We start from the raw sequence: 27,609 nt of genomic DNA on the forward strand, positions 1-27,609 counted from the left end.
AGTCAGGAGGATGGAAGTACAGTTCCTCCCCACCCCTGCCTTCCTCTGGTGCCTCTAGCCTTGGCCATGGTGTTCTGTGCCCGCCTGCTACCCACCAGCTGTGCGGCCCTGCGAGCCTGGGCCTCTCTGCTCAGCTCTGAATTGCCAACGTTGGCGGCAGAAGCGGGAAGCGCATTGTGCGCAGAAACAAAACCAAGTGGCTTTTCCTTTTTCTGAAGGTGGTAATGGTGCAATTAGTGGCTAAGCCATTACCCCCTCCTCCCTGGCTTGCCTCCCTCCCTCCTTCCCCTCCACCTCCCCTTCTTTTTCTTTCCTGAGAAAAGTGGCGGAATTGAAGAACTCTCCTCCGGGTCTTCTACTGACTCTCAGGAAAAGGGATAAAAGCCCCCCCCCTAAGATTTCCAGAGTCCCCTAGCCTCAGTTGGGTCAAGCAATTGTTGATGTTGGAGACTATCTGAAGGTGCCACTCTGTCTCCACAAGTGAGGTAAGCAATACCGTGATTTACGGACTCTGAGGGGCAAGTTGGAAACCCAGAGAATTTGCATTTCTAGGTCCTATTACCTGCCCCTTGCTCACTGGAGGCAAATGCTGACATGAGGCCTCTGCATAGCCACCTGTGAACTGTGCTAAGGCACCTTTAAAAAAATTTTTTTTTAATGGAGGGGTGGGTGTTCAAGACCAAACTGCGGGTGGAAGTGCTCGTGGACTCACTTTAAAACTTCCCCCTTTGCCCCCCTATAGCGACTGAGAACCCTTCAGGTTTGCCTACTTGCCAGAGCCCATTTATGGCCTTAGGCTACATTCCATCTTCATGGGAGTCTTCTGAGAGGATGAGTGGCTTCCTGTTTTCTAGAAAACGAGATGGGGACTCAGAGCTTCCTTAGTGATTTACTTGCCCAGGGTCACACAGTTAGTAAGTGTCAGAGGTAGAACTTGAACTCAGATCACTCATCTTAAACTCCACGCCTTAGGGCGTGATTTGTGGCTGCGAGTATGGCTGATGCGCTGAAGAGGTGAGGTCATCAGGGAAGATGACCAGAGAGTGTGGGGAAAAAGACTCCAGGGCAGGGTGCATCCATGCCACTGGCCCAGCCCTGGGTGAGCCAGGCCCTGCTCACCTCATTATAGTTGTCTCATGAAGCACGAGCAGAAACTGGGACATGCGTCCCAGGAGACCAAGTCTGCACGGTCCCTCTGGGAGCATGGGTGGGGAGAGCTTGTGGAGGATGCCTCAGGAGGGGCCCAGCTGCATAGTGGTGGTGGCAGGTGGGGGTGAGAAAGCAGAGTCATTCCTTTAGAGTCCTGGGTCCGCTCTGTACTTGTCCCCAATCTGGAGTGACAGTGGCTAAAAAGCAAGGAGACCAGGAGCAAAATAAAGGCAGAGGCAGAGGTCAAGTCAACCAGACCAATCCCCAGGTGGAGCAGAGAAGCCATTGCAGGGACTACAGAGGGGAGGAAGGAGAGAGAAATGAATTAGCCATCGTTCTCCTGTAAACCTTAGAACCCAGCTGTTGCCCGGGCAACGGGGCAATACCTGTCTCTCTAGCGGAGATGTAGTTGCCAGGGTAACTACATCCTGTCTTTCTCAAGGACCATCCCAGAATGTGGCACCCACTAGCTGTTACCATAGCAACTGCCTCTTTGCCCCACTTAATCCCATCCCGTCTGTTAAGAGGGCCCTATAGTTGGAGATGGGGGAGGTAAGAAGAGAGAAGATCACTTGTGGACTAAGTTTGTTCTCTTCTCCTTCTCCACCCCCATCAGGATATCACCTTGTGGGAACAGGGACCACTTGCTCCTGAGCCCACACAGTCCTGCAGTATTGTGTATATAGGGCCAGGGCAACACAGGAGCAGGTTTTGAAGTGGAAGGCAGGCAGGTGTTGGGGAGGCAGTTACCGGGGCAACGGGAACAGGGCGTTTCGGAGGTGGTTGCCATGGGGACCTGGATGCTGACGAAGGCTCGCGAGGCTGTGAGCAGCCACAGTGCCCTGCTCAGAAGCCCCAAGCTCGTCAGTCGTCAGTCGAGCTGGTTCTCCATTTGCACTCAGGAGCACGGGCAGGCAAGCGGGCCCCCCTAGTTCTGGGAGCAGAGTAGCAGCATCCCAGTCCTAGTCCCCAGCCGAAAGCCTCTACTACCTGCCCAGTGCCAGGATGGCCACCATCACCTGCACCCGATTCACAGAAGAGTATCAGCTCTTTGAGGAACTGGGAAAGTGAGTCACACCCCAGGGCATCCTGGAGGGCATGGGGGGGATCAGCCTCCTTTGGCAGGGGGCGTGTGCCTGTGTGGCTAGAGCTCTCCCATGCATGCAGAGGGAGGTGCGCTGCATGTTTTGGAAGCACTGTGTGTGCACAGGGTGTCCAGAGTTAGGCATTGACACATTTATGTGCCAGTCAGCCTGTGTGTGTGTGTGTGTGTGTGTGTGTGTGTGTGTGTGTGTGTGTGTGTGTGTGATAGTGGGGTAAGAGACTGGTGGTTTATGCACACAAGTATACATCACCTGGGTATGTAAAGATTCTTAGAAATTTGGGGCTTAAAAGGGATTTTCCCACTTGGCTGGGTCCTGGTTGGAATCTTCTCTGTAGTTGTACTTAGATACCTCCAGTATGAGACAGGGAGAGTCCATCACCTCCCACCTGACTTTAGACACTGTGCAGGGTGGCTAGCTTTTCCCTTGCACATCCCCTCCCCCTTTCCCAGGTACCTACCAGGAGCAAGGGCTTCGGTATTGAAGGAGTTAACATGAAAGCAATTGTGATGTTTGGGAGGAGGGGAGGAACAATCAGCATGCTGGGGTATGCCACTGTGGCAGTGGCTGTGCTCAAAAACTGTGGTCCTTCCCCAAAGTTGCCCCTCATGTTGCGCTTCTGATGTTAAAAGAAGGGGTGGGAGGCCGGGAAGAGAGAGGTTCCCTCCATTGGATCAGCAGGCAACAGATATAAGAGGTTTCTAGATGTTCACAGCTGGGCTTGTGGGGGTCCTGGGATGGATCAGGACTTGGAGAGCAGTTTGGCACAGTGTCCCGGGGGAGCAAAAGTGCCTGTGCCAGCCCTGTTTGGTTCCTGCTCTAGCAGCAGGAACATGAGATAAGGGGCCTGTGAGCAGATGTGTGCCAGTGTGAGATACGGAGGTACGCGTATATGGAGACAAGGCTATATATGACTTCCATGGGGGAGCAGATGGAGTTGTGTAAGCACTGACACTGGGCACACTGTGAACTGAAAGGGAAGCACTGGTGCAAGTAAACCACAGAGAGATGTGTGTGTGTCATCTGTGTGCAAAGCCTAAAAATGTCAGCATGCCCTGCAAGGGTGCATGTGTGCAGTTATGCAAGGGATGCTTTCAGCTTAGGTGACGGTGCAGCGAAGGCATAGACGTGCATCTGTATGCACATGTGTGGCAGGTCAGAGATGTGTGAATATCAGTGAACATGTGTGTGTAAGGTCACAGATGTGAAATGTGGACAGAATGTTCTTAAGTGCACATGTATCTTAAGGAATATGTACAGAAAGGTGTGTGTGTGTGTGTGTGTGTGTGTGTGTGTGTGTGTGTGTGCCTGTGTGAGACCTAAGCTCATGGGCACGTGTGGGTGTGTGGGTGTTGTAGGAATGTGTGAGCTTATGCTGGTGTCTGCATATGTGTGGGAGGTGGACCTATGGCTGGGTATAAGCATAGCTCCTGAACACACACACACACACACACACACACACACACTCACTCAGACTATCCAGACACCTACACATACCCTAGCTCCTTCGTGCAAATTGTGTTCACATTTGTCTACAGACTTCATGCTGTTCTGCATGTCTTTGCATTGCCGGGGGCGGGAGGGGGTGGGGGAAGGAAATGACAAGAATACAATTTTTAGGGCTGCTCTGGAGGACTGTCTCTTAAACTTTATCTGGGACCTCTTTCCAGAGCATGTGTGGTGTTTGCCTGGAACCTAAGAATTTCCTGAATAGATAGGAGCTGCCTTTCAGGGGCCACTAAAGCTGGTTCTAGCAGGACTGCGTCACAGAGCTCAATGAAATGGAGTTAAGATATGACTCCAGGGATCAGAATGACAACAAAGTGCTCTTCTGCCCATCTGAGAAGAGATAGGGGTCACTAGGACTGGGCTTGGCGAGCTGACTTGTCTTTCTCAGCCCCTCTGCCTACCTGGATCCACAGAGGTGTTGGGGCAGGGGCAGAATTTTAAGGGGCAAAGAACAGTGGTATGGCCATGGCAGGAAAATGAGGCGGGGTGAGGGTGCCCAGACCTTATCCAATCAATTTCAGACCTCTTCCTTCCAGAACTATCGGTGCTCTTAACTTTTTTTTTTTTTAGGTCATTTATTCCTCCAGGAATCTGATGAAAGTCTAAATAGACAGCCCCTAGAAAAATGCGCAAACCTATAAAACGTTGCATGCAGCGTCCGAGCTTGCGGGACCTCAGGGAACTGCATGGACCTGTGCTTGAAGATGCTTGCGCAAAGGAGAAGGGGCTGGGGTGGGCCAGCTTCATGTCTTGGGTGTCTGTGTGCCATACGTCAGGGTACTCTATGGAGGAAGAGTCCTATGGCTTTTGCTCTGCACCTTAGCTTTAGTCCGAACACATGGTAGGGCAGGGAGGGGCTGCCCCATGTGGCCCTTAGCTCTGTGACATTGGATAGGCTGCCACACTTTCTGGCTTGCCAGCTGGAGACTCAGAAGACTGTAAGGATTATATAGATGGCGTGTGAAGACATAGCCTCAAGTCTGACACATACTGGGCATTGCTGTTGAGGTTGGCTGTTAGCCTCAAGGGCAGGCCTGAGGGGGGCAAGCTTGAGGGGGGGCAGGCCTGAGGGGGGGCAGGCCTGAGGGGGGCAGGCCTGAGGGGGAGGCAGGCCTGAGGGGGGAGGCAGGCCTGAGGGCGGAGGCAGGCCTGAGGGGAGGCAAGGCCTTCTCAGGGTTCATCATGTGTTTAGAGGAGAACCCTGTTTGGGGAAGATGTTGTCCAAGGTCTCCCTGGGCTCCTCTTCCGTGAGGGAGACAAGGAAGAGGTGTGTCTGCAGAGCTCACCCTTTACTTGATGACCCTGTGCCTTCTAGCTAGGACACTGTCTGACTACCTAGACAAGGAGACCCCCCCACCCGGAACTCTCTCCACAGAACCAGCAGGTTACCTCGCTGGGAGGGGCCTTAAAAAGAGACTGGGGGGGGGGGGACTTTAGCTGACCTCTGGCAGGACCCTGGATTGCCATAGCATAGAAGAGGGTTAGCGTTTCTCCAAGATGCACCAGCATCCTGCCCAGGGAAGATTGGTTTGTCACCAATGGTCTTTGAGGAGCCTAGGGTGCAAGTGGAGATTCCTCTCCTGCCTGGAGGTAGCCCTGATTAGGATTTCTAGAACTTGTAGATGCTACCGGACTGAAGACCTCCCCATCCTCTTTCCCTGACACTGAAGCGCATGTATTAAGAAAAGCTAAGAAGTTGATTCTAGGTCCCCTATAGAGTTAGGATGGAGCTGTTTCTAGGGACCCAGAGATGAGCTCCCTCTTTTGACCCCCACTCCTCCTCCCTCCTTGGAATGAAAGAAATGGAAATGCTTGCTTGGAGTGGGCTGCAGTGCCAGGCTCCAGCTCTGTGGAGGGCCAGTGTTCCCTCCTACTCAGTCTTCTCTGCTGACCAGAGTCCATAAAGAGGGTAGGGGTAGGGCGGGGCGGAGGAGGGGGCAAGGGAAGCTCTGGGGAGCTCAGGCCCCAGGGGTCAGATTGGATTTCTCTTCCAGCCATTGCTTTCCCTAAGCTTCCCCAGGCTTCCTCTGCCCCTACCTGCAGAAGTTAGAGAGGCCGAGAGTTGCTCTGCGGACCTACAATTGCTGCTCTGGACAGAAGGGGCCTCAGAAGGAAATTTTATTTAAGAGAGAGAGAGAGGAGGGAGGAGAGAGCTCAGCCCACTCTTTTCTCTCTAGAAACAGGGATCTGAAGTTGACTCAGGCAGGGCAGGGGAGGGGAGGCTGGTGGGAGTGTGGGTGGCCGCGAGGTTGACAGAGACTTGGGGGTTGGCCCCTGAGCCTGAACCCCTTTCTCCACAGCTTTTCATCCTGTACCATGCTGGAGGTGGTGTGTGTGTGTGTGTGTGTGTGTGTGTGTGTGTGTAGTGTGTTGCTGATCTGCGACGGTGGCCTGGCTTAGAGGCAGCCTCCTGCACTGGGCTTCAAGATGCGGGATGCACAAGACTTCTTTGAGACGCAAACTTGAATGCTTTGTGACATGTGCTTGGGACCTCTTTGCCTTTCCATGAAGAGGTGGAAGGAGGATGGGTAGCGTCATGGCGAGAAGACACTAAGGCACCAGGGCCCCACCTAGAGTCAGGGTTATTCACATCGAAGCCTTCTACGAGCAGCACCGGGCCTCACGGTACCTTTCCATCCATTAGCTTACCACTCAGGGAACTGGGCAGGGCTTACCCATCCATTTCACAGATGAGCAGACTTGGGCTACAGGAGGTGGCAAGAAAGCTCAAGGGACTGTGACCTGGTCCACGGGAGGTTGCTGAACAAGGCGCCATCTAGTGTTGTATCTGTGGAACAGCTTTCCTCTTGCCCTTGACCCCGGGCAGTGGTCTTCGTGGTGGTGGCAGGGGGCCGGTGAGTGGAACGATTGAGTTGATGTTCATTTCCTGTCCACAGTTCTGCTTTGAGTTGGGCTACCTCGGATGAGCCGCTTGTTCTTTGTGTGACTCAACTTTATGGTCAGTAAAAATGGGGGTCCTATCTCTGGAGATGTCTGAGAGGCTGCCTCTGTGGCCTTCCTCAGTGGAGGGCTAGGAGGAAAACCGCAGACCCTGTGCTCCGGGCACTGGATGGGCTGTGGAGACTATCCATGCACTGCATAGATGTAGACACCTCACAGAGGGCAGTGGTTTGCCCAAGGCTACACAGAAAGGCAACAGTATCCAGGGACCAGAGGCCAAAAGACAGGAAACGGGGAGACAGACAGGACCTGGATGGCAGAGAGAAGTGCAAGGAGGGAAGGGACAGCGTCTCCTGGCTTCTCTGCATCATCAGAGAAGCAAGCAGGCACATGTTCTGGTGCATGCCGCAGCCCTCCACCCCCACACAGGCGCCCCCACACAGGCTGAGACACACTGACACTCTCTAAGCCTCCTCCCTTCCTCCTGCCTCCCTCCAAAGCACAGTGACACTGCTGTCAGCATCCCCTGCAGCCTGGAACTGCAGCCCTCCATGTACTGTGAGGGGAGCCCTCTGGTGCATGCGTCTCACACACACACACACACACACACACACACACGATGGCACAGGACGTGTAGTATGAATCCACTTCTAGCACAGGGAATCAAGATGGGGCTGGCTGGACTTCTGGACCCTGTCTCATCACATGCCTCTCTCCATTTCCCTGGTCTTTTATTTCCTTCTCTCCCATTTCCTGTCCCTGGGCAAACCCTCTGCTCCAGTTCACAGTTCCTGAATGCACACTGCCCAAGGCCTGTCCTTTTATAAACACTTCCAAGAACTACCAGACAAACCAAGTGCCACCCACCCTGCTGAGCCCCAAACCTGGCACTCTCGATCCTCAGGGTCCATGCCTTCACATCCTATCAGGCAGTGCTGTACAGCCCCTGAGATGTATTGAGTCATAGAATGTTTAGGGCCTCGGTACCTTGGGGTCATCTAAGGGGGGACTTTATCTGAGACCCTTATGGCTGTTTCCACATGCATTTCTCTGCTCCCAATCACGTGCAGTACTTATGTGGTCTCTGCCCTCATGGGATCCACAATCTTGTACCAAGCCAGAGCCAGCTGTCTTCTGAACTGAGAGTTGCCCCTGGGTGCTGGCCAGGGTGGCCTATTCCTGTAATCCCAGCACTTGGAAGACAGAGGCAGGTGGATCTATATACGTTTGAGCCCATCTCAATTTACATAATGAGTTCCGGATTAGCTAAGGCTGCACAGTGAGACCTTGTCTCAAAATACGAAATAACAACAACAACAACAACAACGGCGTGCTTACTCCATCCTCCAGTCCTTAAAATGCAGCTGAATAAGAGCTAGGAGCACAGACAGGGGTCAATGAGACTTGAGACTCTGTTAGTCAGGGGCGGAAGTATTATCGAGGACTGCCCTGAGGACGTATCACTGAATGAGAGACCTCTCTACAGGGAAGAGGGGGTGAGAATGTTCCCAATCACAGTGCAGCTCAGACAAAGCCTCTGAGCTGTGTTAGTGGTACACATCCTCCTCAGGGGGCACTCAGGTCCCACCCTTCTCTGGTTTGCAGAGCCGAGCCTCACCCCCCCCCCCCCCCGCCCCAACTACTAGATGCTAAGTCCTAGGAGGAACTGTGAAAGACTGTGCCTGTAGAAGAGGAGGGCCAGAAGGGTGGTGGAGGTCTGAAAGCCAAATCAGAGCTTTCTTTGGGGCTTGACAGTGACAAAGGAGCACAGGGGACAGAGCGTCTGGATGTACAGAACAAGAGAGTCAGGCTTAAACCTCAACACCCGAGGGAACTGTCCAAGGAACAGAACCGTTCCTGTTGCCAGCACCTCTGGAGATGGCACTAAGGTGGCAGATAGGCAAGCTCCTGTACACAGCCCTTGGCCTCATTAGCATCCTCCTAACCACCTGTCCTGCCCTCACCTAGCAACATGCTTGTACGAATGATTTGGGGGGGGGGGACAGCGAGGGACTGGGATACTCTCCATGTCATTGAGAATAACCCAGGACCCCAATGCTGTTGCTCTATGAACAGGGCACTATGGCCTCTGTTTAGTGACTTGTCTTACCCCCAGGGCATGCCCCTCCGCCTCCAGAGCATCTCTGACGCTGGGGCAAGCCTCTGGGATGTGCACCACGGATGGGACAGGCCAGGTGAGAAGAAGAGGTGAACAAAGAAACCTTTTTGCCTGTCTCTGGTTTTTGTCCTATTCTGGCTCTGGCCCTAGGCATTGAGTGTATTCTGCTCCGCCCCCCACCCCTCCCCCACCCCCACCGCCATCTTTTCTTTTTTGTAACCCATTCAAGAAAAGGCATGTGCAACCAAAACAGGGAATCTGTTGAAACTTCTGTTGATTCAATGTTCTCTTCACCAAACACAATCTTCTGGTTCTGAGGCCTTCTGTGTCCTCCAAGAGACTTCTGCTGGGTTGGCGGTGGAGCTGGGGGAGGGGGAGTGGGGGTGCAGGACAGCTCGTCCCCACAGTATCTTCTGGAGCCTGGGAGTGGGTGGTGCACCACCGGGGACAGGAGGATCGAGGCGAAGTTTTGGCAGCAGGTCCTAGGGTGTTCTGGCTATATTATGCAGTGGCATGTGGCCATCTGCTCATGGAGGTTCTGTGGAGACAGGAAGGGAGGGGCACATGAAGCAGAGGGCATCCTGGACCCAGCCCTGTTTCCTTCTCATTAGCTTGCTGTCTGGAACTGGCATAGCCCAGTTTTGCTTGCTTATTATTAAGAAAGAATACCGCTTCCTGAAAAGAACAAAAAGAAAAAGAGAGGGTACTGTGCATAACTATCGACTGTTGGTTTCACTGATGGGAAAGACATGCTTAAGTTTGCACAGGGCTGGGAGCTGTAAAAATGCCTTGTGTCAAATTTCCCCTTTGCTTCCACATGGACTCTCCTGGCCACAGCTTTTTTATGCTCTTGAGAACTGGAGGATGCTTGTGTAAGCTGTGGCCACACTCCCTGTACGTCGCTCACTTTTTCTAACACATGGATTCTTGCCCATTTCTCACAGACGTAAAGCACAGCTGTGGATCCAAAGTCAGGGCTCTCTCCCACCCCGACAGTGTCAATGGGCTGAGCCAGAAGGCCTGGTCCAAGTTTTCTCTGCCTCAGTTTCTTTACCTGTTGACCTTTGTGATAAGATACACCGGATATGCCAGCTCCCCGCATAGCCAGAGGGGTCCCACACTGTAGTCTAACAGGTGATACCACCCTGGCAGCCAGTCTTAGCTCTTTGCCCTCCTGTAGATGTTTTAACCATATCTTCTCTGAGTTCCACATCCTGGGCAGTCAGGTCAGCTTGCCTGGGCTAAGTTACTGAGGACAACAATAGGACCAGGTTTGAATCCTATCGCACATAGCTGTAACTAGGCCAGGAACCTTCTGCGATCACTTCCACTGGGCTCAGAGAGGTAGAAGGTTCACAGGTCTTAACAGAGGCGGGGTGGGGGGTGGGGTTGAGGAGAGACTGGTTGGGAAACACCTGCCATGTAGCTAGCATCCAAGCAGGAGAATGAATAGCTCAGAGGAAAGGACTAGAATTCTGAAAGCCAGAGGAGCCCATGTGTGTAGATCTCTGGATGTAATGGCTAGAATGATTAAACCCTTTGGGGGAGTCACAGGATCCTTTGTGAAGTTGAAGAAGAAATGCGCAGCCTTTCCCCCAGAGCGTCCTATAGACACAGGGTCATTTTAATGACACTGTAAGTGGCTTCATCAAAGCCTAGAGCCTTCCTGGAGGCCCGAGCTAATAGCCCTGGCCCAAGGCTGGAGGAGGAAGTGACAAGAGGACAGAGAGAACAGAACAGGGAGTGGCAGTTGGTGGGCAACAGGCAGGCTGAATTAGCACTGCCATTGAAGGTGAACCATGGTGTCATGCTTTCTGGGTTCCAAATACCCATAGGTTGGGGCTGGTGAGGTAGATTAGGCCCAAGGGGTGCTGCCAGGGCTGGGGGAAGGGGAGGCACTGGGTGGGCGAGCCTGGCATACGCGGTTCTTCCATGGAGCCTTGGGGGCGGCGACCAGATTGCGGTGGGTTCCCGGAGTGTAGGAGGTGGGAAGAGGAGGCAGCGGATGTCGGACATTTGTTCTGGAAGTTTGGCAGCATGAAGGAAGAGAGAATGGGGCAGCCAGGCTGCTGAATTGAGAGGATGGTTGCTTTGCTGTGTCAAGGGGGTTGGTGGGGGGGGGGCAGGGAGGGTATTTATGAAAGCAGTCAGTGAAGGGAAGTCCCAGAGGACTATAAGCATCCCAGACGATCAGACCCCGAGGGTGCAGAGTGCAGGGCAAGCTCATAAATAGGCCGTCCCCCCCAAAAAAAATCCCCACGCAGAATTGTTCCTTTCTGCTGAGCCCCTGAGAGGCTCTGGAGGAAGGTAAAATAACTGATGTTGAGGAGTCCAGGAGGAAGTAGGGCTAGAATTTGTTATTCCCCTCTTTCACATAAGGAAACCAAGGCCCATGCAGATAAGCCAGCTTGTAAAACCAAGCTAGGAGAATATTCTGGTCTTCTCTATTTCCCATCTAGCGCCGCAGGAGCTGCTGCCCCCAGCTGCCATGGCAACTCTTCGAAGGGGGGGTTCTAGGCCAGAAATGATTATGGCCACCTGTGGCTGGCAGTCAGCCACACCCAGGACACCAGGACACCAGCTCTGATAGTCAGCCAGAAAACAATTCCCCAGCGCAGAGTTGCTCTTCACAGCCCATTAGCACGGTCCCAGATTCGCCACAGTAAACCCACTTTGCTCTGTCCTCCTGCTGTCTGCCTGATACTGGGTGGGGCCTCTCTGCCCGCTCATATTCGCTCCTGGTTTATACACCCAAAAGAGACTGCTCAGCCCTGGTGAGGGGGGAGGCCCCCTTCCCTCCTTGTCAGGTCCCCTTCCTTTCCCCTAAGCTCAGCAGACAGGGTCCATTTTGCTTCCGATGAGCCTAGCTGTTTTCATCCTCGTGCACGTAGTGATGCCCATACAAGGCGTCTTTTCTTGAGCACTTACTATACTCCGGGGACTCTGCTGAACAGATTGCCTGCCTCATTATCGCATTGAATCCTTGAAGCCACTGCTCAGGGTGGGGACTCTATTGTCCGAATCTTATGGGGGAGGAGACAGACAAACTAAGATGACATCACTTGCTTGGGAAGGGGGCTGAACGATGCTGGTGATTTGAACTCGTGCTGGATTGCTCTTGCTTGCCAACCCGACAGCAGAAGCCATCGACCAGCATACAACACTGAAGTGTTTGGGTCTCTGTGCCACAGAGTCTTGACCTTTCCTCAGCCTTATGTTGCAGTGAAACTGAAGGCCCTGGAGCCCACCCCTGTCTAAGTTCTCCCAGAATAGCTGAGACCCTCCGGTGCCTGCTGTTTTTATCTTACACACATACCTCTCCCCACCTAACTCTTTTGGTCACATGGATAAATCCTGAGGGTGACACACCTGTGCTGGGTCATCCCTAATATCTCATGGCATCACAGACTCAGCTAGAGCCAAGGACTAAAGCTACCAGTGTCCAGATGTTTGCCCCCTTGTACCTGGGGGCCATGCCCCATTTTTGCTCCTTTGCCTTTTCTTCCCTCTGCACCCAGGAGCACTGTCTACCCTCCCCCTCTGCACCCAGGAGTACTGTCTACCCTTCCCCTCTGCACCCAGGAACACTGTCTACCCTCCCCCTCTGCACCCAGGAGCACTGTCTACCCTCTCCCTCTGCACCCAGGAGCACTGTCTACCCTCTCCCTCTGCACCCAGGAGCACTGTCTACCCTCTCCCTCTGCACCCAGGAGCACTGTCTACCCTCCCCCTCTGCACCCAGGAGCACTGCCCACCCTTGTCTTTGGGCTTAAGAAACGCCTCCCCCACCAGGAGCCCAGGTATTTCACAGGTATTCTCAAAAAATTCCCCTTCCCCAGCATCCTTTCTTTCCTTTTCATGGGGCCACTTCTTCCCTCCGCTGTCTCCATCTTGGCCTCCTTGAGCTGCTCCTGCTCTGCCTGAGTTCCCCTTGCCAGGCGCTGGCCTGCCTACCCACCTGCTAGCCTCCTGCTGAGCTCAGAGCCCTGGGAGGAGTGGGCTGGCTCCTCCGTTTGCCAAGGCTTCTGGGTTGCGTCACTTGCTCATGCCGGACAAGAATGAACACACATGCTTTTTCTAAACAGAAGATGAAAGAGGCAGAAGTGAGAGCAGCAGGCTGGCTGCCTCACTCTCAGTTTGGCTCCCTGACTCTCGTCTAAGCCTGTTTGTCGGATCCCCACCATGACAGGAAGAGAGCCTTCCTCTGTGTAGATGTGACCCCAAGGCTGAAGAGAGAGAAGGGGCTGCCTCGCTCAGGCCTCTGCCACCTCAACAGGCCCCTTTCATCCTTCACTCTGTCCTGTTCTGCAATGCCAGTCCTGAGCCACGAGCTCTGTGCCCACCATGTCACCTCACCTCCTAGCGCACGCAGAGCAGTGCTGCCACTGCCCTCTTAAGGGGAGAAAGAAGATCAGAAGCTAAGTTCAGAGTCACACGGTCAGTTAGGGGCCAACTAGGACGGGACCTCCGAGAGCAAAAAGTTCTTGAAGGCTCTACTGGCCAGCCGTCAGCGCAGCCGGGAGGAAAGGCTCAAGTGACCTGACTTTCCTTCACTGTCACCTCAGAAATAGTCGTTCTCACTTGGGGCTGCAATTTCCAGATCTGTGAAATGGGGATCATAATTCCTATTTCTTCGGTTTGCTGTGGGATCAAGAGGAGTCTAGCAGGACCCAGGCTTGATGGTACCAGTATCCTGGGGGTAGGTTCCTCCTCTCAGTAGCAGAGGAAGGCTGTGCCCCTCTGCCCATGGGCAACATGTTCAGGATGCCCCTGGGGGCTCTCAACATCCTTTTGTATTAACCCCTGCCTCATAGGAAAGTTGTGCTGTTCTTGTTCAGTGAGGGTGGCCTGTCTTGTTCAGCAGATGTGGCTCTGAGGCCCTGGCTCCTTGGGTTTGGTGAAGCTGACTACACAAAGCCGGTTCGGTAGCCCCATCAGTGCTGATTCCAGGAGGTGGGGAAAATAATAGGACAGGAAAGACTGCCTGCAGAGGAGAGGGAGCTAAAATATCTGTCTGTCTGTCTCTCTGACTCTCTTTCTCTCCTTATCTGTCTCACTCTCTCCCTGTCTCTCTCTGTCTCTCTGTCTTTCTATCTCTCTCTTTGTCTGTCTCTGTCTCTGTCTCTGTGTGTGTGTGTGTGTGTGTGTGTGTGTGTGTGTGTGTGTGTATGTGTTTCAGATGCTTGATACAGGCTCTCATGTATCCCAGGCTGGCCTCAAACTCTGTAGCTGAGAATGACTTTGAGTTCTTGATTTTTCCCCTTCTACTCACCAAATACTGGGATTAAAGGGGGATGATAGGAGTATGCTGTCACCTGAGTACAGCCCCAAGTTCCCCCTCCACTTTTGATAGGGTCACACTGTATATGTAACCCAGGCTGGCCTCAAGTGTATGGTCCTCCTGCCTCAGCCTCTGGAGTGCTGGTATTACAGATGTGTTTCACATCCATCCATGGAATCTATATTTTTAAAGATTTCCCTAGTCAATACTGTGGCAGCCACTGGTCTAAAGTCTTATGAGGTTTTTGTTTGGTTTTTGGCGTGTGTGTGTGTATGTGTGTGTGTGTGTGTGTGTGTGTGTGTGTGTGTGTTGTAACTTTGCAATTGTTTGCATATCCCTGACTCACACTAATGGAAGTCTAGCTATGAACCCAGCATGGGCCAGGTACTGGTAGACAAGCTGAGGCTCTGCCAGTTCTAGGCAGCTCAGAACCCTTCCCAGATGAGGTCACTGAAACACTTCCCTTTAAGGCCTCATGGGAATCAAGGTCTCCAGCTGGTCAGGAACCTGATAATGGCTTTCAAGCCCTTTCCTCTGCCTAGGTAAGATGGATGTCTCCTTGTCTTCAAGTGTCTATTTCTGTCCTCAGTGTTCCTGACTGAAATCTTCCTTCTGGCCTCATTTCTGTTCCTCACTCTTGTCTGAAATCACTGTCTCGTCTTGCCAGCTCTGCTTATGGAGGTGCTAGTTACTGGTTCTTGACACTGGGTACCAAGTGCTAGATGCTGCCTGTTGGGTACCAAGTGCTAAGCACAGGAACTCACTAGTTGGGTGGGAGAGACAAGAAAGAGGATAAGCAGCCCCCAAGAGATCCTAAGACAGATAACTTACAATACACATTTATTCTTGTTAGCTGGCTTTTGGTGCATGGCTGCTAAAATTCTTGCAATTTCCAGATTAATAGGGATGACTACAGCACATTTGCTGTTCTTGTTCTCATGTTTGATCTTTGACCCCAGTTCCCAACACAAAACTCTTAGCTCCTTTGGGATTTCCAAGTGATACATCTTGGGTTCTTCTACCCCCCCCACCCCCCCCACCCCGAGACAAGGTTTCCCTGTATAGCCTTGGCTGTCCTGGACTCCCTTTGTAGACCAGGCTGGCCTCGAACTCACAACGATCCACCTGCCTCTGCCTCCCAAGTGCTGGGATTAAAGGGGTGCGCCACCACGCCCGACACATCTTTGCTTCTCACGAGGTGACTCATTTGCGGGTTTCTGTGTGCCTGATTCTTCTTTCCCGGTGGAGATGAGAGGGCTGGAAATCAAGTTAGGGATCGATCACAGGTACATGATGAAGTCACCACAAAGACTCTACACGCACGGGGTCCGGACACCTTCCGGGAGGCTGAACACATGCACATGGCAGCAGAGTGGCACATCTCCACTCCAGAGGGGTAGAGCTCCTGTGCTCAAATGTCCCAGGCTTTGGCCTCTGTTCCTCTTTATCCAGATGCTCATCTGTATTCCTCACCACGTCTTATGTTACATAACAAGCTAGCAAGCGCGTTTTCCCTGAGTTCTGTAAGCCATCATAGAAGTTTCTCCAATTTGAGAGGAGCAGTAAAAACTCCCCACTGTTAGCAAAGTCATACAGGAGTACGGGCAACCTGGCTGGCTTACACTTGCCCGAAGTGAGGGCATATGCTGTTGTGGATAGGAGCCCTTAACCTGTAGATCTGCCCTAACTCTGGATAGCATCGTAACGGATGGAGGTACAGGCAGCAGGAGGACTGGTTGGTATAAAAGAGGCTGCCTTTATTTGGTATTGTGGGGGTGACTAATAGAAGGTGCACAGGGGCTTCATGGAGCATGGTGGAGACCCTGTAGCAGAGGCAGTGTCCCAAGGAGGTGGCTGGGTCTCTCTGCTTTCTTATTGGTAAAGAACAGGAGGAACTTGACAGCCCTGGGATGGCCTATTATTATGTGAGGCCTTCAGTGTATACGTGATTCTGGCCATCCCTTTCTTCCTTGCCTTTCTCTGTCATTTCCCCAGCCACTTACTTCTTGCTGCCCTGTGTTGAGCCAGCTAGAGTGTGTCAGTCTATGCCAGACAGAAAGCTTCCTTGGGGTTCCATCACCAATTGCTCCTATTTCATAAGCTAATGGCAAGAAGAGAGACCCTGGCCTGGCTTTCCAGATACTAGGGTTGGTTCACAGGAATCATCCAAGTGTCTTGTGGCTTGGGCCTGCCGATCGTCCTAGGTGAGGGGATAAGAAGTTTGGAGGCCGTTTGGGAACTGAGCGTGGTCAGCAGCAGGAGGTTGGAGGGCTACTCGGTGTGAATGTTAAAAAAAAAAAACAAAAACTTTGAAGTGGGGGCTGGAGAGATGGCTCAGTGGTTAAGAGGACTGGCTGCTCTTCCAAAGGTCCTGAGTTCAATTCCCAGCAACCACATGGTGGCTCACAATCATCTATTATGAGATCTGCTGCTCTCTTCTGGCCTGCAGGCTTACATGCAGGAATAACATTGTATACATAATAAATAAATAAATAAATAAATAAATAAATAAATAAATCCTTTAAAAAAAGACTCAAGTGCAAATATTTGAGGCCTTAGGTGCATCTCTGCTTGTAATCTGCAGTATGAACTTGAGCGATCTACATATATGGCTGCCCCCTGGAGTTCAGTATCTCACACTCACTCCACACACGTGGCCTCTGAACTATGGTTTTGCACTATGTCTGGATGATTCATAATATAATGGCACACTACCATCTGGGAAGACTGGCCAGGCTCTCTCTTCTGGTCATTGGTGTGGGGACAGTAACGACTGTGACACCATGCCCCTCGGAAGCCTCTTGTGTGATATGCAGAGCTGACAAGATGGCCTTGGAGGAGAAGAGCGAAATGGCAGGTCAAGGTCAGGTCTGGCCCTCAGACTACTTTTCTTTGGGTCTATGCTCACATTCTTTGGAAATAAGAAGCCAACACTTAAAAACAAGGAAATTTTTTTGGTCAATATCCAAATTCAAAGGAAAACATTTTCCTTGAAAAACTGAACTGTGCCCCATTCCACATGACAACAGTCGTGCTGTGCTCGTGAGCTCTGAGCCTCACAGCTCTCATCCCCAGGACTCTTGTAGTCCCTGACACTTCAAGGGTAAAATTCCAGGAGCTGCTAAAAGCACGTTAAAAAGATGTTCAACTTTGTTCCTAAAACCAAATGCATGGCTGAGGAGATGGCTCAGAGGTTAAGAGCACTGTCTGCTCTTCCAGAGGTCCTGAGTTCAGTTCCCAGGAACTACATGGTGGCTCACAACCATCTATAATGTGATCTAATGCCCTCTTCTGGCCTGCAGGCAGAGCACTATATACATAATAAATAAATAAATAAAACCAAATGCAGCAACGGGACTGGGGATATGACTTGTTGGGTAAGACAGCGCTTATTTTGCAAGCGGAAGGACCCAAGTTCCAACATCCAGCACCCACATAAAGAGCCAGCTTAGCTGAAATGGCCAGCTTCCAGTTCAGTGAGAAACTGTGTCTCAAGGCAACAAGGCCGAGTGTCACAGAGGAAGACATCTGACATCCGGCTCTGGTCTCCATGAGCACATGCATCGGCACACTCATGTGCATGTGCCGCACATGTACGTACAAAACTGAATTGGTATCAAATCGCTATTTCCTACCCAACTTATTTGCAAATGTGAAAAAAGCTCAATTGTCAACACACCGTGGAATTATTTCATACATATATATATATACACATACACATGTACACATATATATCTCATATTTACAAGAGCAGAGAAAACTGGTCTCCATACACACACACACACACACACACACACACACACACACGGAATAATACAGTATTATTTTTTCATATATATCTTGAAAGGGGCAGAGAAATTAGTCTCCATATATATTCCATATATACATATATATGTATGTATAAATATGATGGAATAATACAGTATACACAGTATATTAGTGATTTGGGGGAGGTTATTTTTTGAGTTTTTTTGTTTTTTTGTTTTTTTGTTTTTGTTTTTTTTTTGTTTTGTTTTGTTTTGGTTTTTGGTTTTTTAAGACAGGGTTTCTCTGTGTAGCCTTGGCTGTCCTGGACTCGCTCTTTAGACCAGGCTGGCCTCGAACTCACAGTGATCCTCCTGCCTCTGCCTCCCAGAATGCTGAGATGACAGGCGTGGGCCACCACACCCACTTTGGTGATATTTTTGTGTGCCTTGTTAAAATTGCCCAACCGAAGCAACTTCAGGGAGACAGGATTTACTTTGGCTCACAGCTTCAGAAGGTCCAGTGCTTTGCGGCGAGGCAGGTGCGGCAGAGCAGCTTAGTTCATAGAAGGAGCAGCACTTGATAGTCTGTTTACACCATAACGGAGCAAGAAGCAGAGATCACCAAGCATACAGAGCTAGAGGTAACCCTCAAAGGCTGGGCTCTGGAGCTCCACTTCTGCTAACCACACCTCACTTCCTAAAGCCCCACAGCCTCCCCCAAATAGTGCCAGCAGCCAAGGAACAAGGTTGTTCAAAACAAAGGTCTACGGGGACATTTCAGATTCAACCCATAACATATGCTGGTGGGAAAACAAGTTCATGCAACTTCATCGTCAATCAAAACTGATGAACACCACCTGCCCTCTGTGACCAAAACAGCATTAGAGCATGGGGCTTATTCGAGGGACTCAGCCACATACAGGAAATGCGATTCTTTGTTGCTGCTGTTGTTGTTGTTTGGTTTTGGGTTTTGGCTGTCCTGGAACACATTAGGTATATCAGGCTGGCCTTGAACTCACAGAGAGGTCTGCTTGTCTCTGTCTCCAGGGTGCTAGGATCAATGCAATTCTAATGCACACATACAAGGTCATTGGGAAGTTGTTTCTAATAGAGATTGAACCTAACCGACTTGCCTACCAATAGAGGACCTCAATGGGGAAACTGGCCAGGTCACCATATAATTATGTGCTATGTAATGAAGAGCCTTTTATGAAGTAGGGCCTTTGAAATATATTAACTGCACTGAGTGTGGTGGCACATGCCTTTAATTCCTGCACTTGGGAGGAAGAGGCAGGTGGATCTCAGTTCTAGGCCAGACTAACATAATGAGTTCCAGGTCAGCCCGAGCTACATAGTCAGACCCTGCCTCAAAGCAGAAAAAAAAAAAAAAAAAAAAAAAAAAAGTTAACTACAGAAAGGAGAAAACAGAACCAAAAATTAAAAAAGCTGGATGGTGGTGGAGCATGCCTTTAATCCCAGCACTTGGGAGGCAGAGGCAGGTGGATCTCTATGAATTTGAGGCCAGGCTGGTCTATAGAGCAAATTCCAGGACAGCTAGAGCTGTTACACAGAGAAACTTTGTCTTGAAAAAACAAAAACAAAAAACAAAACAAACAAACAAAAAAGAAAGAAAAAAAGGAGAAAACAGAATAGTATACCTACCTGGTGCTGTGTGTGAGGGGAGGGTCTGCAAGGACAGGCTCTAAGTCCTAGTCACAGAAGCCATGGTGGAAAGGACACTTCACAGCCTGGGGCCTAGGAGTGGAGGCAGGACTTTTCAGGGTCTACACATTTACCTCCTTTGAACTTGGAGCTATGTGACATATTGCTTGTTCCAAGAACAAAGCTTTAAAGAGCCTCAGAGACCTAGATTCTGTAGCTCTCACTGCAGGCTTCTAACGTTTTATAACTTGGTGACCTAACTTTTATAGACCCAGAAGGCTCATCTTGCATGAAGTTAAGGATCTGGGCCCCTCTCTGGATCTTCCTAACCCATGCTGCCCTGAGCCAGGCCCAGCAGCCCTTGTGACATAAGTGGCTCCAATGAAGGGCTCTCTTCCTGTATGGTACAGCCGTGGGCGCTCTTGATAGCCTGGGGACACAACTCTCAGCCCCTCACCATGTCACCTTGTTCTCTGTCCTCCAGGGGAGCATTCTCCGTGGTGCGCAGGTGTGTGAAGGTGCTGGCTGGTCAAGAATATGCTGCTAAGATCATCAACACCAAGAAGCTCTCAGCCAGAGGTAGGTTCTGCAGGGCCTGCCCACTGCCAGCTTTTACTCTGCCATGGATAGGTCTAGTCCTAGACCGGAACCTCAAGCTTGACCCCAGGGAGACACTGTTGACAGGCTAAGAGGCTCTTCCTTCTGAGAGTGTGATGAGAATAAACCTTTCATTTTCCTTCCTCGGGGAATCTAGGCTAGAGGTTACAGCATCTTCCAGATGGGTCAAGCCCTTAGGAGTACTCTCTTGGGGAGGTAGCGTGGCTGAGTGGTCTAAGGCACTGCATTTAGGAGTACTCCCTCTCCCTGCTCCTCTGCCATGCCCTTCATAGCTTGCCTCCCAACCTCTGCCTTTGCTGCATCTCTACCTGAGTGTTTAACCAGGCTCCTTTTATGGGTTTTTTTTTTGTTGTTGTTGGTTTGGTTTGGTTTGGTTTTTTTGTTTTTCAAGACAGGGTTTCTTTGTGCAGCCTTCGCTGTCCTGGATTCACTATGTAGACCAGGCTGGCCTCGAGCACACATTGATACACCAGCCTTTGGCCCTCAAGTGCTGGGATTAAAGGCATATACCATCATGCCCTGCTACAGCTCCTTTTGTGAACAGCCCTTTCTCTCCTTCCAGGTCTCCACTCAGGGTCACATCCTCAGTGCAATTCCGTTGCCCGCTCTTCAGTCTCCATTTTTTTCTTTCTACTGTTTTTAATTTCCATGTGGCCTTTCCCTGGCTCACCTCATTCTGTTCACCTCTTTGGCTCCTTGTGTAATGCCTGGTTCACGGTGACTGTGAGCCCCAACACAGTGGACCAGACCCACCCACTGCTCTGTGCTCAGCACCCAGGTCAGCACCCTCACCGGGTGAGGTGCTATCTGTGAACCATCTGTGGCTCTGCTCCCACCACACCAGTTTTTACATAGGTGCTTTGAGGTATGGCCTGGTTTTGAAAAGGACATCCAGGCTGAGTGGTGGTGGCGCCACGCCTTTAATCCCAGCACTCGGGAGGCAGAAACAGGCGGATCGCTGTGAGTTCGAGGCCAGCCTGGTCTACAAAGTGAGTCCAGGACAGCCAAGGCTACACAGAGAAACCCTGTCTCGAAAACCAAAAAACAAACAAACAAACCAACAAAAACCAAAAAAACAAAAAACAAAAAGAAAGAAAAGGACATCCAGCCAATTCCAGCTTGCAGAGGCCCCCAAATCTTAGAACCAATCATGGCCAATAGCAGCAGCATCCCTGGGTGATAGTCCCCTTGCAGAACCTAAAACAGTTAACACTGGAGTTTGGAAAGTCTGCCTAGAAGATTCCTAGTCATTCTTGTGTGTTTAGGACAGTAATGGGTGACCAAGACAGTGCATTGGCATATTAACATCCACACCAGATTGAGGCTTTGAAGACTGCTGGGTATGTGGAGAATTCTGTCGGGTGAGGTGGTTGCAGAATTATGGGAGAGAGGCACAGTCTGATTCTTTTGTAGGCTGCACCTGTGTCTGGGGGAGGGCCCAGCAGGTGCAAGGCTTACAAAGGTCCTGTGAATGCTGCACAGGGTGTTCATGTTGCGCTCTGTGGGCCTCCCAGAGAAAGCCCTGGACTGGACTGTGGTTGCTACCTTTTGTCTCCAGCTCTGTTGTCTGGCCTACAGTGCTCTCTCTATTTACTTACTTCTGTATCCTGCAAGGAAGAGAGGCACTGGGGTCCCCAGCTGGCACGATTAGTGTAAAAAGGCTAAGCTTATATAGAAGGTCTGAAGGCAGAGGCAAGGAGCCAGGAGTCAGGGAGTCTGACTGGAATGCTGCTTCCTATTGGTAGGCCCGGCTGGAGCAGCCTTCTGTTGCTATGTGTGTATAATTGTACCTCAGTTTCTAAGGCCCTAGAGACAGGACTAGAGCAATGGCTCTCAACCTTCCTAATGCTGGGACCCTTTAATACGGTTCCTCATCTTGTGGTGGACCCCCAATCATAAAAGTATTTACGTTGCTACTTCATAACTGTAACGTTGCCACTTTTGTGAATTGTAATGCAAATGTCTGATATGCAGGATATCTGATATGTGACCTCTGTGAAGGGGTCATTTGACCCCCCCCAAAGGGGGTCGCAACCCACATGTTGAGAACCCCTGGGCTAGAGTAATGACAGGTCAAGATTTGCCCTCAAGAGGGGCATCAGAAGGAAGTTAAGATGAGAGCATCATGCTGGATGCTGGAGTTTCTGGGCCTGCTCAGCACCATCCCAGGGGACATTCACTGAGAGACAGAGGTCATCACTCCTGTTTGGGAAGGTGACTAAGCATTCCTGGACAGTGAAGACTCTGGCCGTGTCAGGCAGTCTCTACGCAAGCCTCCTCTTTCTGACTCTGTCAAGACCTTGACAAGTAACCCTGCCTAGGAGAAGGGGACTTGAAAAAGGAAACCTTTTGCCTGCCTGCTGCTGTCTGCCAGCCCTCTTTCCCAGCAGGGAGGAAGACAAAGATTCCTTGAGCACGTCTCTGTGTGTCACTTGCCTCTACAGGGGGCTCTAAAGCTGTCACGTTTGGCAATATTCTCTAAACTTCTCCTGCCGCCTCTCTGGGATGGCTTCCTGCAGCTCTCAGCGGGAGCTGGACCCACCCAGGGCTGCTAGCCACCCCTCCCTGCAAGCTGTGGCTTCCCCTAGCACATCCTGCCTGGCCTCTTCTAGCGAGTAGTTCCCGACTCAGGGAGATATTTTTATATGTATTTTAAAATTAGTTCTTAAGAACGAAACCCTCATAGTGTCATTCAAAGAAATCATAAGCAAATAAAATGAAACATAAAAAAATTTGCCTATTCCCATCCCTGCCACTCCCTCACTTCCAGTCTTAAAAACAAAATGCAGCCAGGCTTGGTGGTGCATGCCTTTAATCCCAGCACTGGGAGGCAGAGGCAGGTAGAGCTCTATGAGTTCGAGGCCAGCCCTGTTCTACAAAGAGAGTTAGTTCCAGGACATCCAGGGCTATTACACAGAGAAGCCTTATCTTGAAACAAACAAACAACAAACAAAAAACCAAAAGAGCAATCCTGAGCTCCACCCTGGAGTTGAATCGTATTAGCAAGGATTTTGGGCAGAAAACCTCCTGGCATTGTAGACAGCAGCCATGTGCTCTGGGCTGGACCACACTTGGTGCTCTGTGGACATCCTAGGGAATGTGGGCACACAGCTGTGGTTGATGCAGTAGTCAGGCAGGAGCTTTCTCAGGCTCTAGGCTCAGTCTCACTGCACAAGGTCATGACCATCTCTAGCTTCATTGAAACCCCTATCTGGGTGCCTTCAGGAGGCTTTGTGTCAGTCTGTCTTCCCCACACTCTCCTGGCTTCCTTGCTCTCTAGATTATTTCTCTCATGTCCCAGAGCAAGGAGGGGCCTTTCCTGATTCTAGTGCTCATCCCGATTCATCATCCCTCCTGAGCTCACCTTGCAGGAGCCCAGCCTCTCTGAGGCAAAGCCCTGTAATGTGTGTGCTTGTATGGCTCTGACCCTGCCTGGCCTGATGGCTGCTCCTAGGGCTAGACTGATCTCCAATTTAGTGTCAATACCCTGAAGATGATTTAACCACAGTGAGACAAAAAGTCCCCAAGTTGTCACCATGGGTATTAGGGGCCATATTCTCAGGTACCAGGCAGCGTGTGGAGACGCTAAACTTCCCTGGATGTCTCATCACTGTGGGCTGCTTCTGCTGGGCTGTGACTGAGTCACGCATTAATTGACTGTCAGGGCAGTAGTTATTAGCATGAACTGACACACCGCTCTGCCACTTGCTGGTGTTAGGAGCTTGGGTAAGCGTCTCAGCTGTTCCATGCTGGGCCCCTAGAGTGCAGCGGTAACCAGTAGGCAAGGTTGTGTTCCCACAGGCTTGTTTTCTCAGGAATGACACTGCATGGCACATGAAATATACCTATAAACTAGGTAGAGTGAAAAAGTGAGGGGTGCTACCAAGAAAATCAGATGAGTATGGTGACACACTGGGGAGGGCAGAGGCAGGCTGAGCTCTGTGAGTTCAAAACCAGCCTGGTTTACATAGTGAGTTCTAGTACACCCAGGGCTACAGCATAGAGAAAGATTCTGCCTTAAAAGAAAGAAAGGTTTCTAGTTCCATCCATTTGTCCACTAATTTCGGGATTTCCCTGCTTTTAACGGCTGAGTAGTATTCCATAGTGTAAATGTACCAGTTTCTTTATCCATTCTTCGATTGAGGGACATTTAGGACAAATGGATGTAAGTAGAAATCATCATACTGAGTGAGTTAACCCAGAAGCAGAAAGACTCACAGGGTATATACTCACTTATAATTGGACAATAGACCAAAAACCATGTCCCATGAAAGTCTTCACCTACCAGGAGATTGGTATAGATGTGAGTACATCCTACTGGGACTCTAGATGAGAGAAGTATAGGAGAATGAAGAAATAGAAGGATTCAGGAGGTCCTAGAAACCTACAGGAAGAACACCAGGATGGGCGGAACTGGGCCGGTGTTTTGCCCCACTCCTGTATAATTCAACAGCAGGACTGCATTTCTGGGTCTTTGTACCCCCATCCCCCTGAGTGTGTTGCCTGGGCCAGAAGATCCTATTCCTCCTCATAGGCTGGACTTTGACTCTGCAGCTCTCTGGTTCCACTGTGGGTGACGGTGAAGTACATGCGAGTTGGGGCCTGGTGAGGGTCCTCTCCTCTGTCTGGGAGTCAGCGCCCCTGAGCTGCCTGAGGGTGTTGACAGAAGGAGGCTGGGAGGGAGGGGGAGACGGGTTTGTGGAGCCAATCTCGCCTTGCACCCCATCCCCACTCCTTGCAGCCTGCAGCAGGCTTTCAGCTCAGGAGCTCAACCTATTGAATCAGAGCTGTCCTTAATAGCTTTGCTGATGGCAAAACCACATTTCAGCATTGATCTTGGCTTCTGCCATCCGTCCATCCACAGAGGGCAACCAGTGATTGCTCTAGTGGGGGAAGCGGGGGGGGGGGGGGGGGGGGAAGAAGGGCTTCCACCTGCTCTAGGGCCATCCTGTGGTAAGGTTCTAGTCCTGGGTCAGCCTTGGACTATGACACTGAGTGTCCTTCTATGGGCCCCAACTTCCCACTTGGGCACAGGCAGGTGGAGTTGGCAGTTCTGAGTCCGGTTACAGAGAACAGAACAACAAAGCGCCAGCTCAAATCATACTTCTGGGGCTGGGTACTTAACTCCTCCTTCCTCTGTGAAGCCAGAAAAGTACGCCGCTAAGGTTGCTTGAAAGGTATGCAAGTGTTCTGTCCCATGCCTGGCATCAAGTGAGTACAGGTTGAGAGTCCCCAACTAGAGAATGCAAGCTCTTGAGGATGGATGTAATGCGATAGATAGAACATGCCACACCAGGAAAATTGGGTTTTATGCACGGCACCATGAGAAATGTTATATGAAATTACCTTTAGGTGCTGACTCTGGCAGGATGTGTACTGAAGTCAAACTCCCCTTAGGGTGTATTTATGTGAGACATAAATACACTCTGTGGCTAGATTACCATCCCATCTCTAAGACTCATTATGTGTGTGCAGATATTCCACAAGCCCAAATTTCAAACAACTTTTGGTTCCTGGTCCCTATTGACTTAGACAAATAATACTGCATTTGCTAACAATGTCTCCTTAAATGTTTTGTTTCCTTAACACAAGCCTTAACTACTGAATTGTGGAAGAATAGGAAAAAGGGGACTGGAGAATGCACAAGGACTGCTGCAGCCCCGAGGCTGCCACAGGCTGGGGACACGTGTCCAACAGTGGTGCCACAGACTGCCACGACAGACACTGACCGGGGTTATGGTTACAATTGTTCCTAGCAGCCTGTTTCAGAGAACATAGGCAGCAGAGCTTACATAAGCTCTTGCTGATGGGTGGGAAACAGAGGGTCTTGGACAGACGTCCTGGCAGGCAGGTGTGCAGGCTCTGAGCCAGCACCAAGGGAGGGACACACCAAGTTCTACCATGTAAGCTCTTTGAAGATATCTGTTCCAGTATATGAACCTGGTTCCAGTATATGAAATGGAAAGGTTGATGGGGTACAGATCTTCTGAAGAAAACTGTCACTGCCTTAGGAAGCTTGCCCCATCCATCCACTCACCCATCCATCCACCCATCCAGCCATCCATCCAGCCATCCATCCATCCAGTGATTTCTTGAGTAACTAACATGCCCCAGGCATTCAAGCAGATGTACATGGGTACAGCAGAGACTCTGCCCAAGGATGTAGGTTCTGTAAGACACCAAGGAGCTGGAGAGATGGCTCAGCCATTAAAGGGTAGGCTCACAACCCAAAATATACGACACGAAGATGTTGCCTGGCCCTCTGAAGTCCAGAGGAGGATCCCTACAGGCTTGAAGTCAGGGTGGGCTTCTAGAAACCAATGGCACCGAGGGGTGGTAGGATGGAGTAATGGCTGCTGATAGAGTTTGCCTGCTGAGTGAACTTATAGCTCCCAGAGGGAAAAAAGGAAGGACAAAACTCTGCAGTTCACCTGCCTGGACCTAGGGTGTGGGGGCAGGCCTGGAGAATTACAGTGAGTTGTACTAGGGCTCCAGATGGTTGGATCATACAGGAAGGGGTTGGAGAAAAATCTCCTTGGAGACCCCTAGGCACTGAGGCCTGGGGAAGGAAAGAATCCATCTACCTGCCCTTTCTTGGAACTCAGAAGCCCTGGTATGTAGGCCACCTTTTCCAGTGCCTAGGGCCACCCTGGGAGGTAAGGACAATAGAGGCAGGGTGGGGATCATGTCTTCTCTGGGATTGATGTAGGAATCTGCATTTCAGATCACCAGAAGCTGGAGCGTGAGGCCCGAATCTGCCGCTTGTTGAAGCACCCCAATATCGGTAAGCCATGAGAGTGTGAGGGGTCCTGGCACAGTGTGGCGGGGTGGGGAGCAGCCAGTCTCACTCTCTCTGGGGATGGAGGCTGCAGAGGGAGATGGGAAAGGGGGCGTCTTGCTTGGGGACCAGCTTGCTTTGGAGGAAGGTGAAGAAAGGACCCCTCCTCCCTCCCACACTGCCAGCAGCCTCCTTCAGAAAAGCTGTTTCAGGAAAGCTCTTGAAGCTGAAAAAGAAAGATGAAAATAGGCCGGAGGAGGATGGGGGGGGGGGGGGGGAGCTTGGCCTTGACCAACAAGGCCTACGCCTGGACCCACCACATGCAGTGTCAGCCTGGATCTGTGGCCCTGTCCCGCTTCTCAGCCCTGCTCCTGCCTGCCTCTCGCCTTCCCAGGAGCTTGGGCCCTGTCCCAGAGTTAGTCTGAGGGCACTCTTCTGGAGGTGCGTGGCCCATTGTTCAGGACCACAGTGAAGGTCCTGACATACACATCATTGTCTCACTGCCCCGTTCTTCCGCTCCTGTGCATCTGGCCTGCAGACCTAGGCCAGTCAGGGAGGAGCAGGGCTGTTAGATCCTGTTCTGTCAGGGAATATAGCTGTGAGATCTTAGTGGGAAAGCTGCTCCCTCAGAGCCACTTTCTTCATCTTCACCAGTGCTTGTCCTTGTCTGGTTACCTGGGTATCTTGTGTCATGGCGGCTTGTGAATCTGCAGGCCTGAGGTGAAGCTAAGGCTGCTGGTTCC

At 51.1% G+C, this 27,609-nt stretch overlaps 1 protein-coding gene across 5 annotated transcripts in view; it reads left to right on the forward strand.

Moving 5' to 3' along the window:
• Positions 1–1,990: 1,990 nt before the first annotated feature.
• The window catches only part of Camk2a (calcium/calmodulin dependent protein kinase II alpha), a 62,892-nt gene continuing 37,273 nt past the window's right edge, over positions 1,991–27,609 (forward strand). For 4 of the 5 annotated variants that reach the window (XM_051163368.1, XM_051163369.1, XM_051163370.1 and 1 more), the window contains exons 1-3: positions 1,992–2,216; positions 19,955–20,049; positions 26,813–26,872. In XM_051163368.1, coding sequence (XP_051019325.1) covers positions 2,155–2,216; positions 19,955–20,049; positions 26,813–26,872 — 217 coding nt within the window. In that variant the 5' untranslated portion in view covers positions 1,992–2,154. Of the gene's footprint in view, positions 2,217–19,954; positions 20,050–26,812; positions 26,873–27,609 lie in introns of all 5 variants that reach the window. The other variant, XM_051163367.1, reaches the window with a different exon arrangement.

Source organism: Acomys russatus, chromosome 20, assembly GCF_903995435.1.
Source record: "Acomys russatus chromosome 20, mAcoRus1.1, whole genome shotgun sequence".
In the NCBI taxonomy this organism is placed as follows: domain Eukaryota; kingdom Metazoa; phylum Chordata; class Mammalia; order Rodentia; family Muridae; genus Acomys; species Acomys russatus.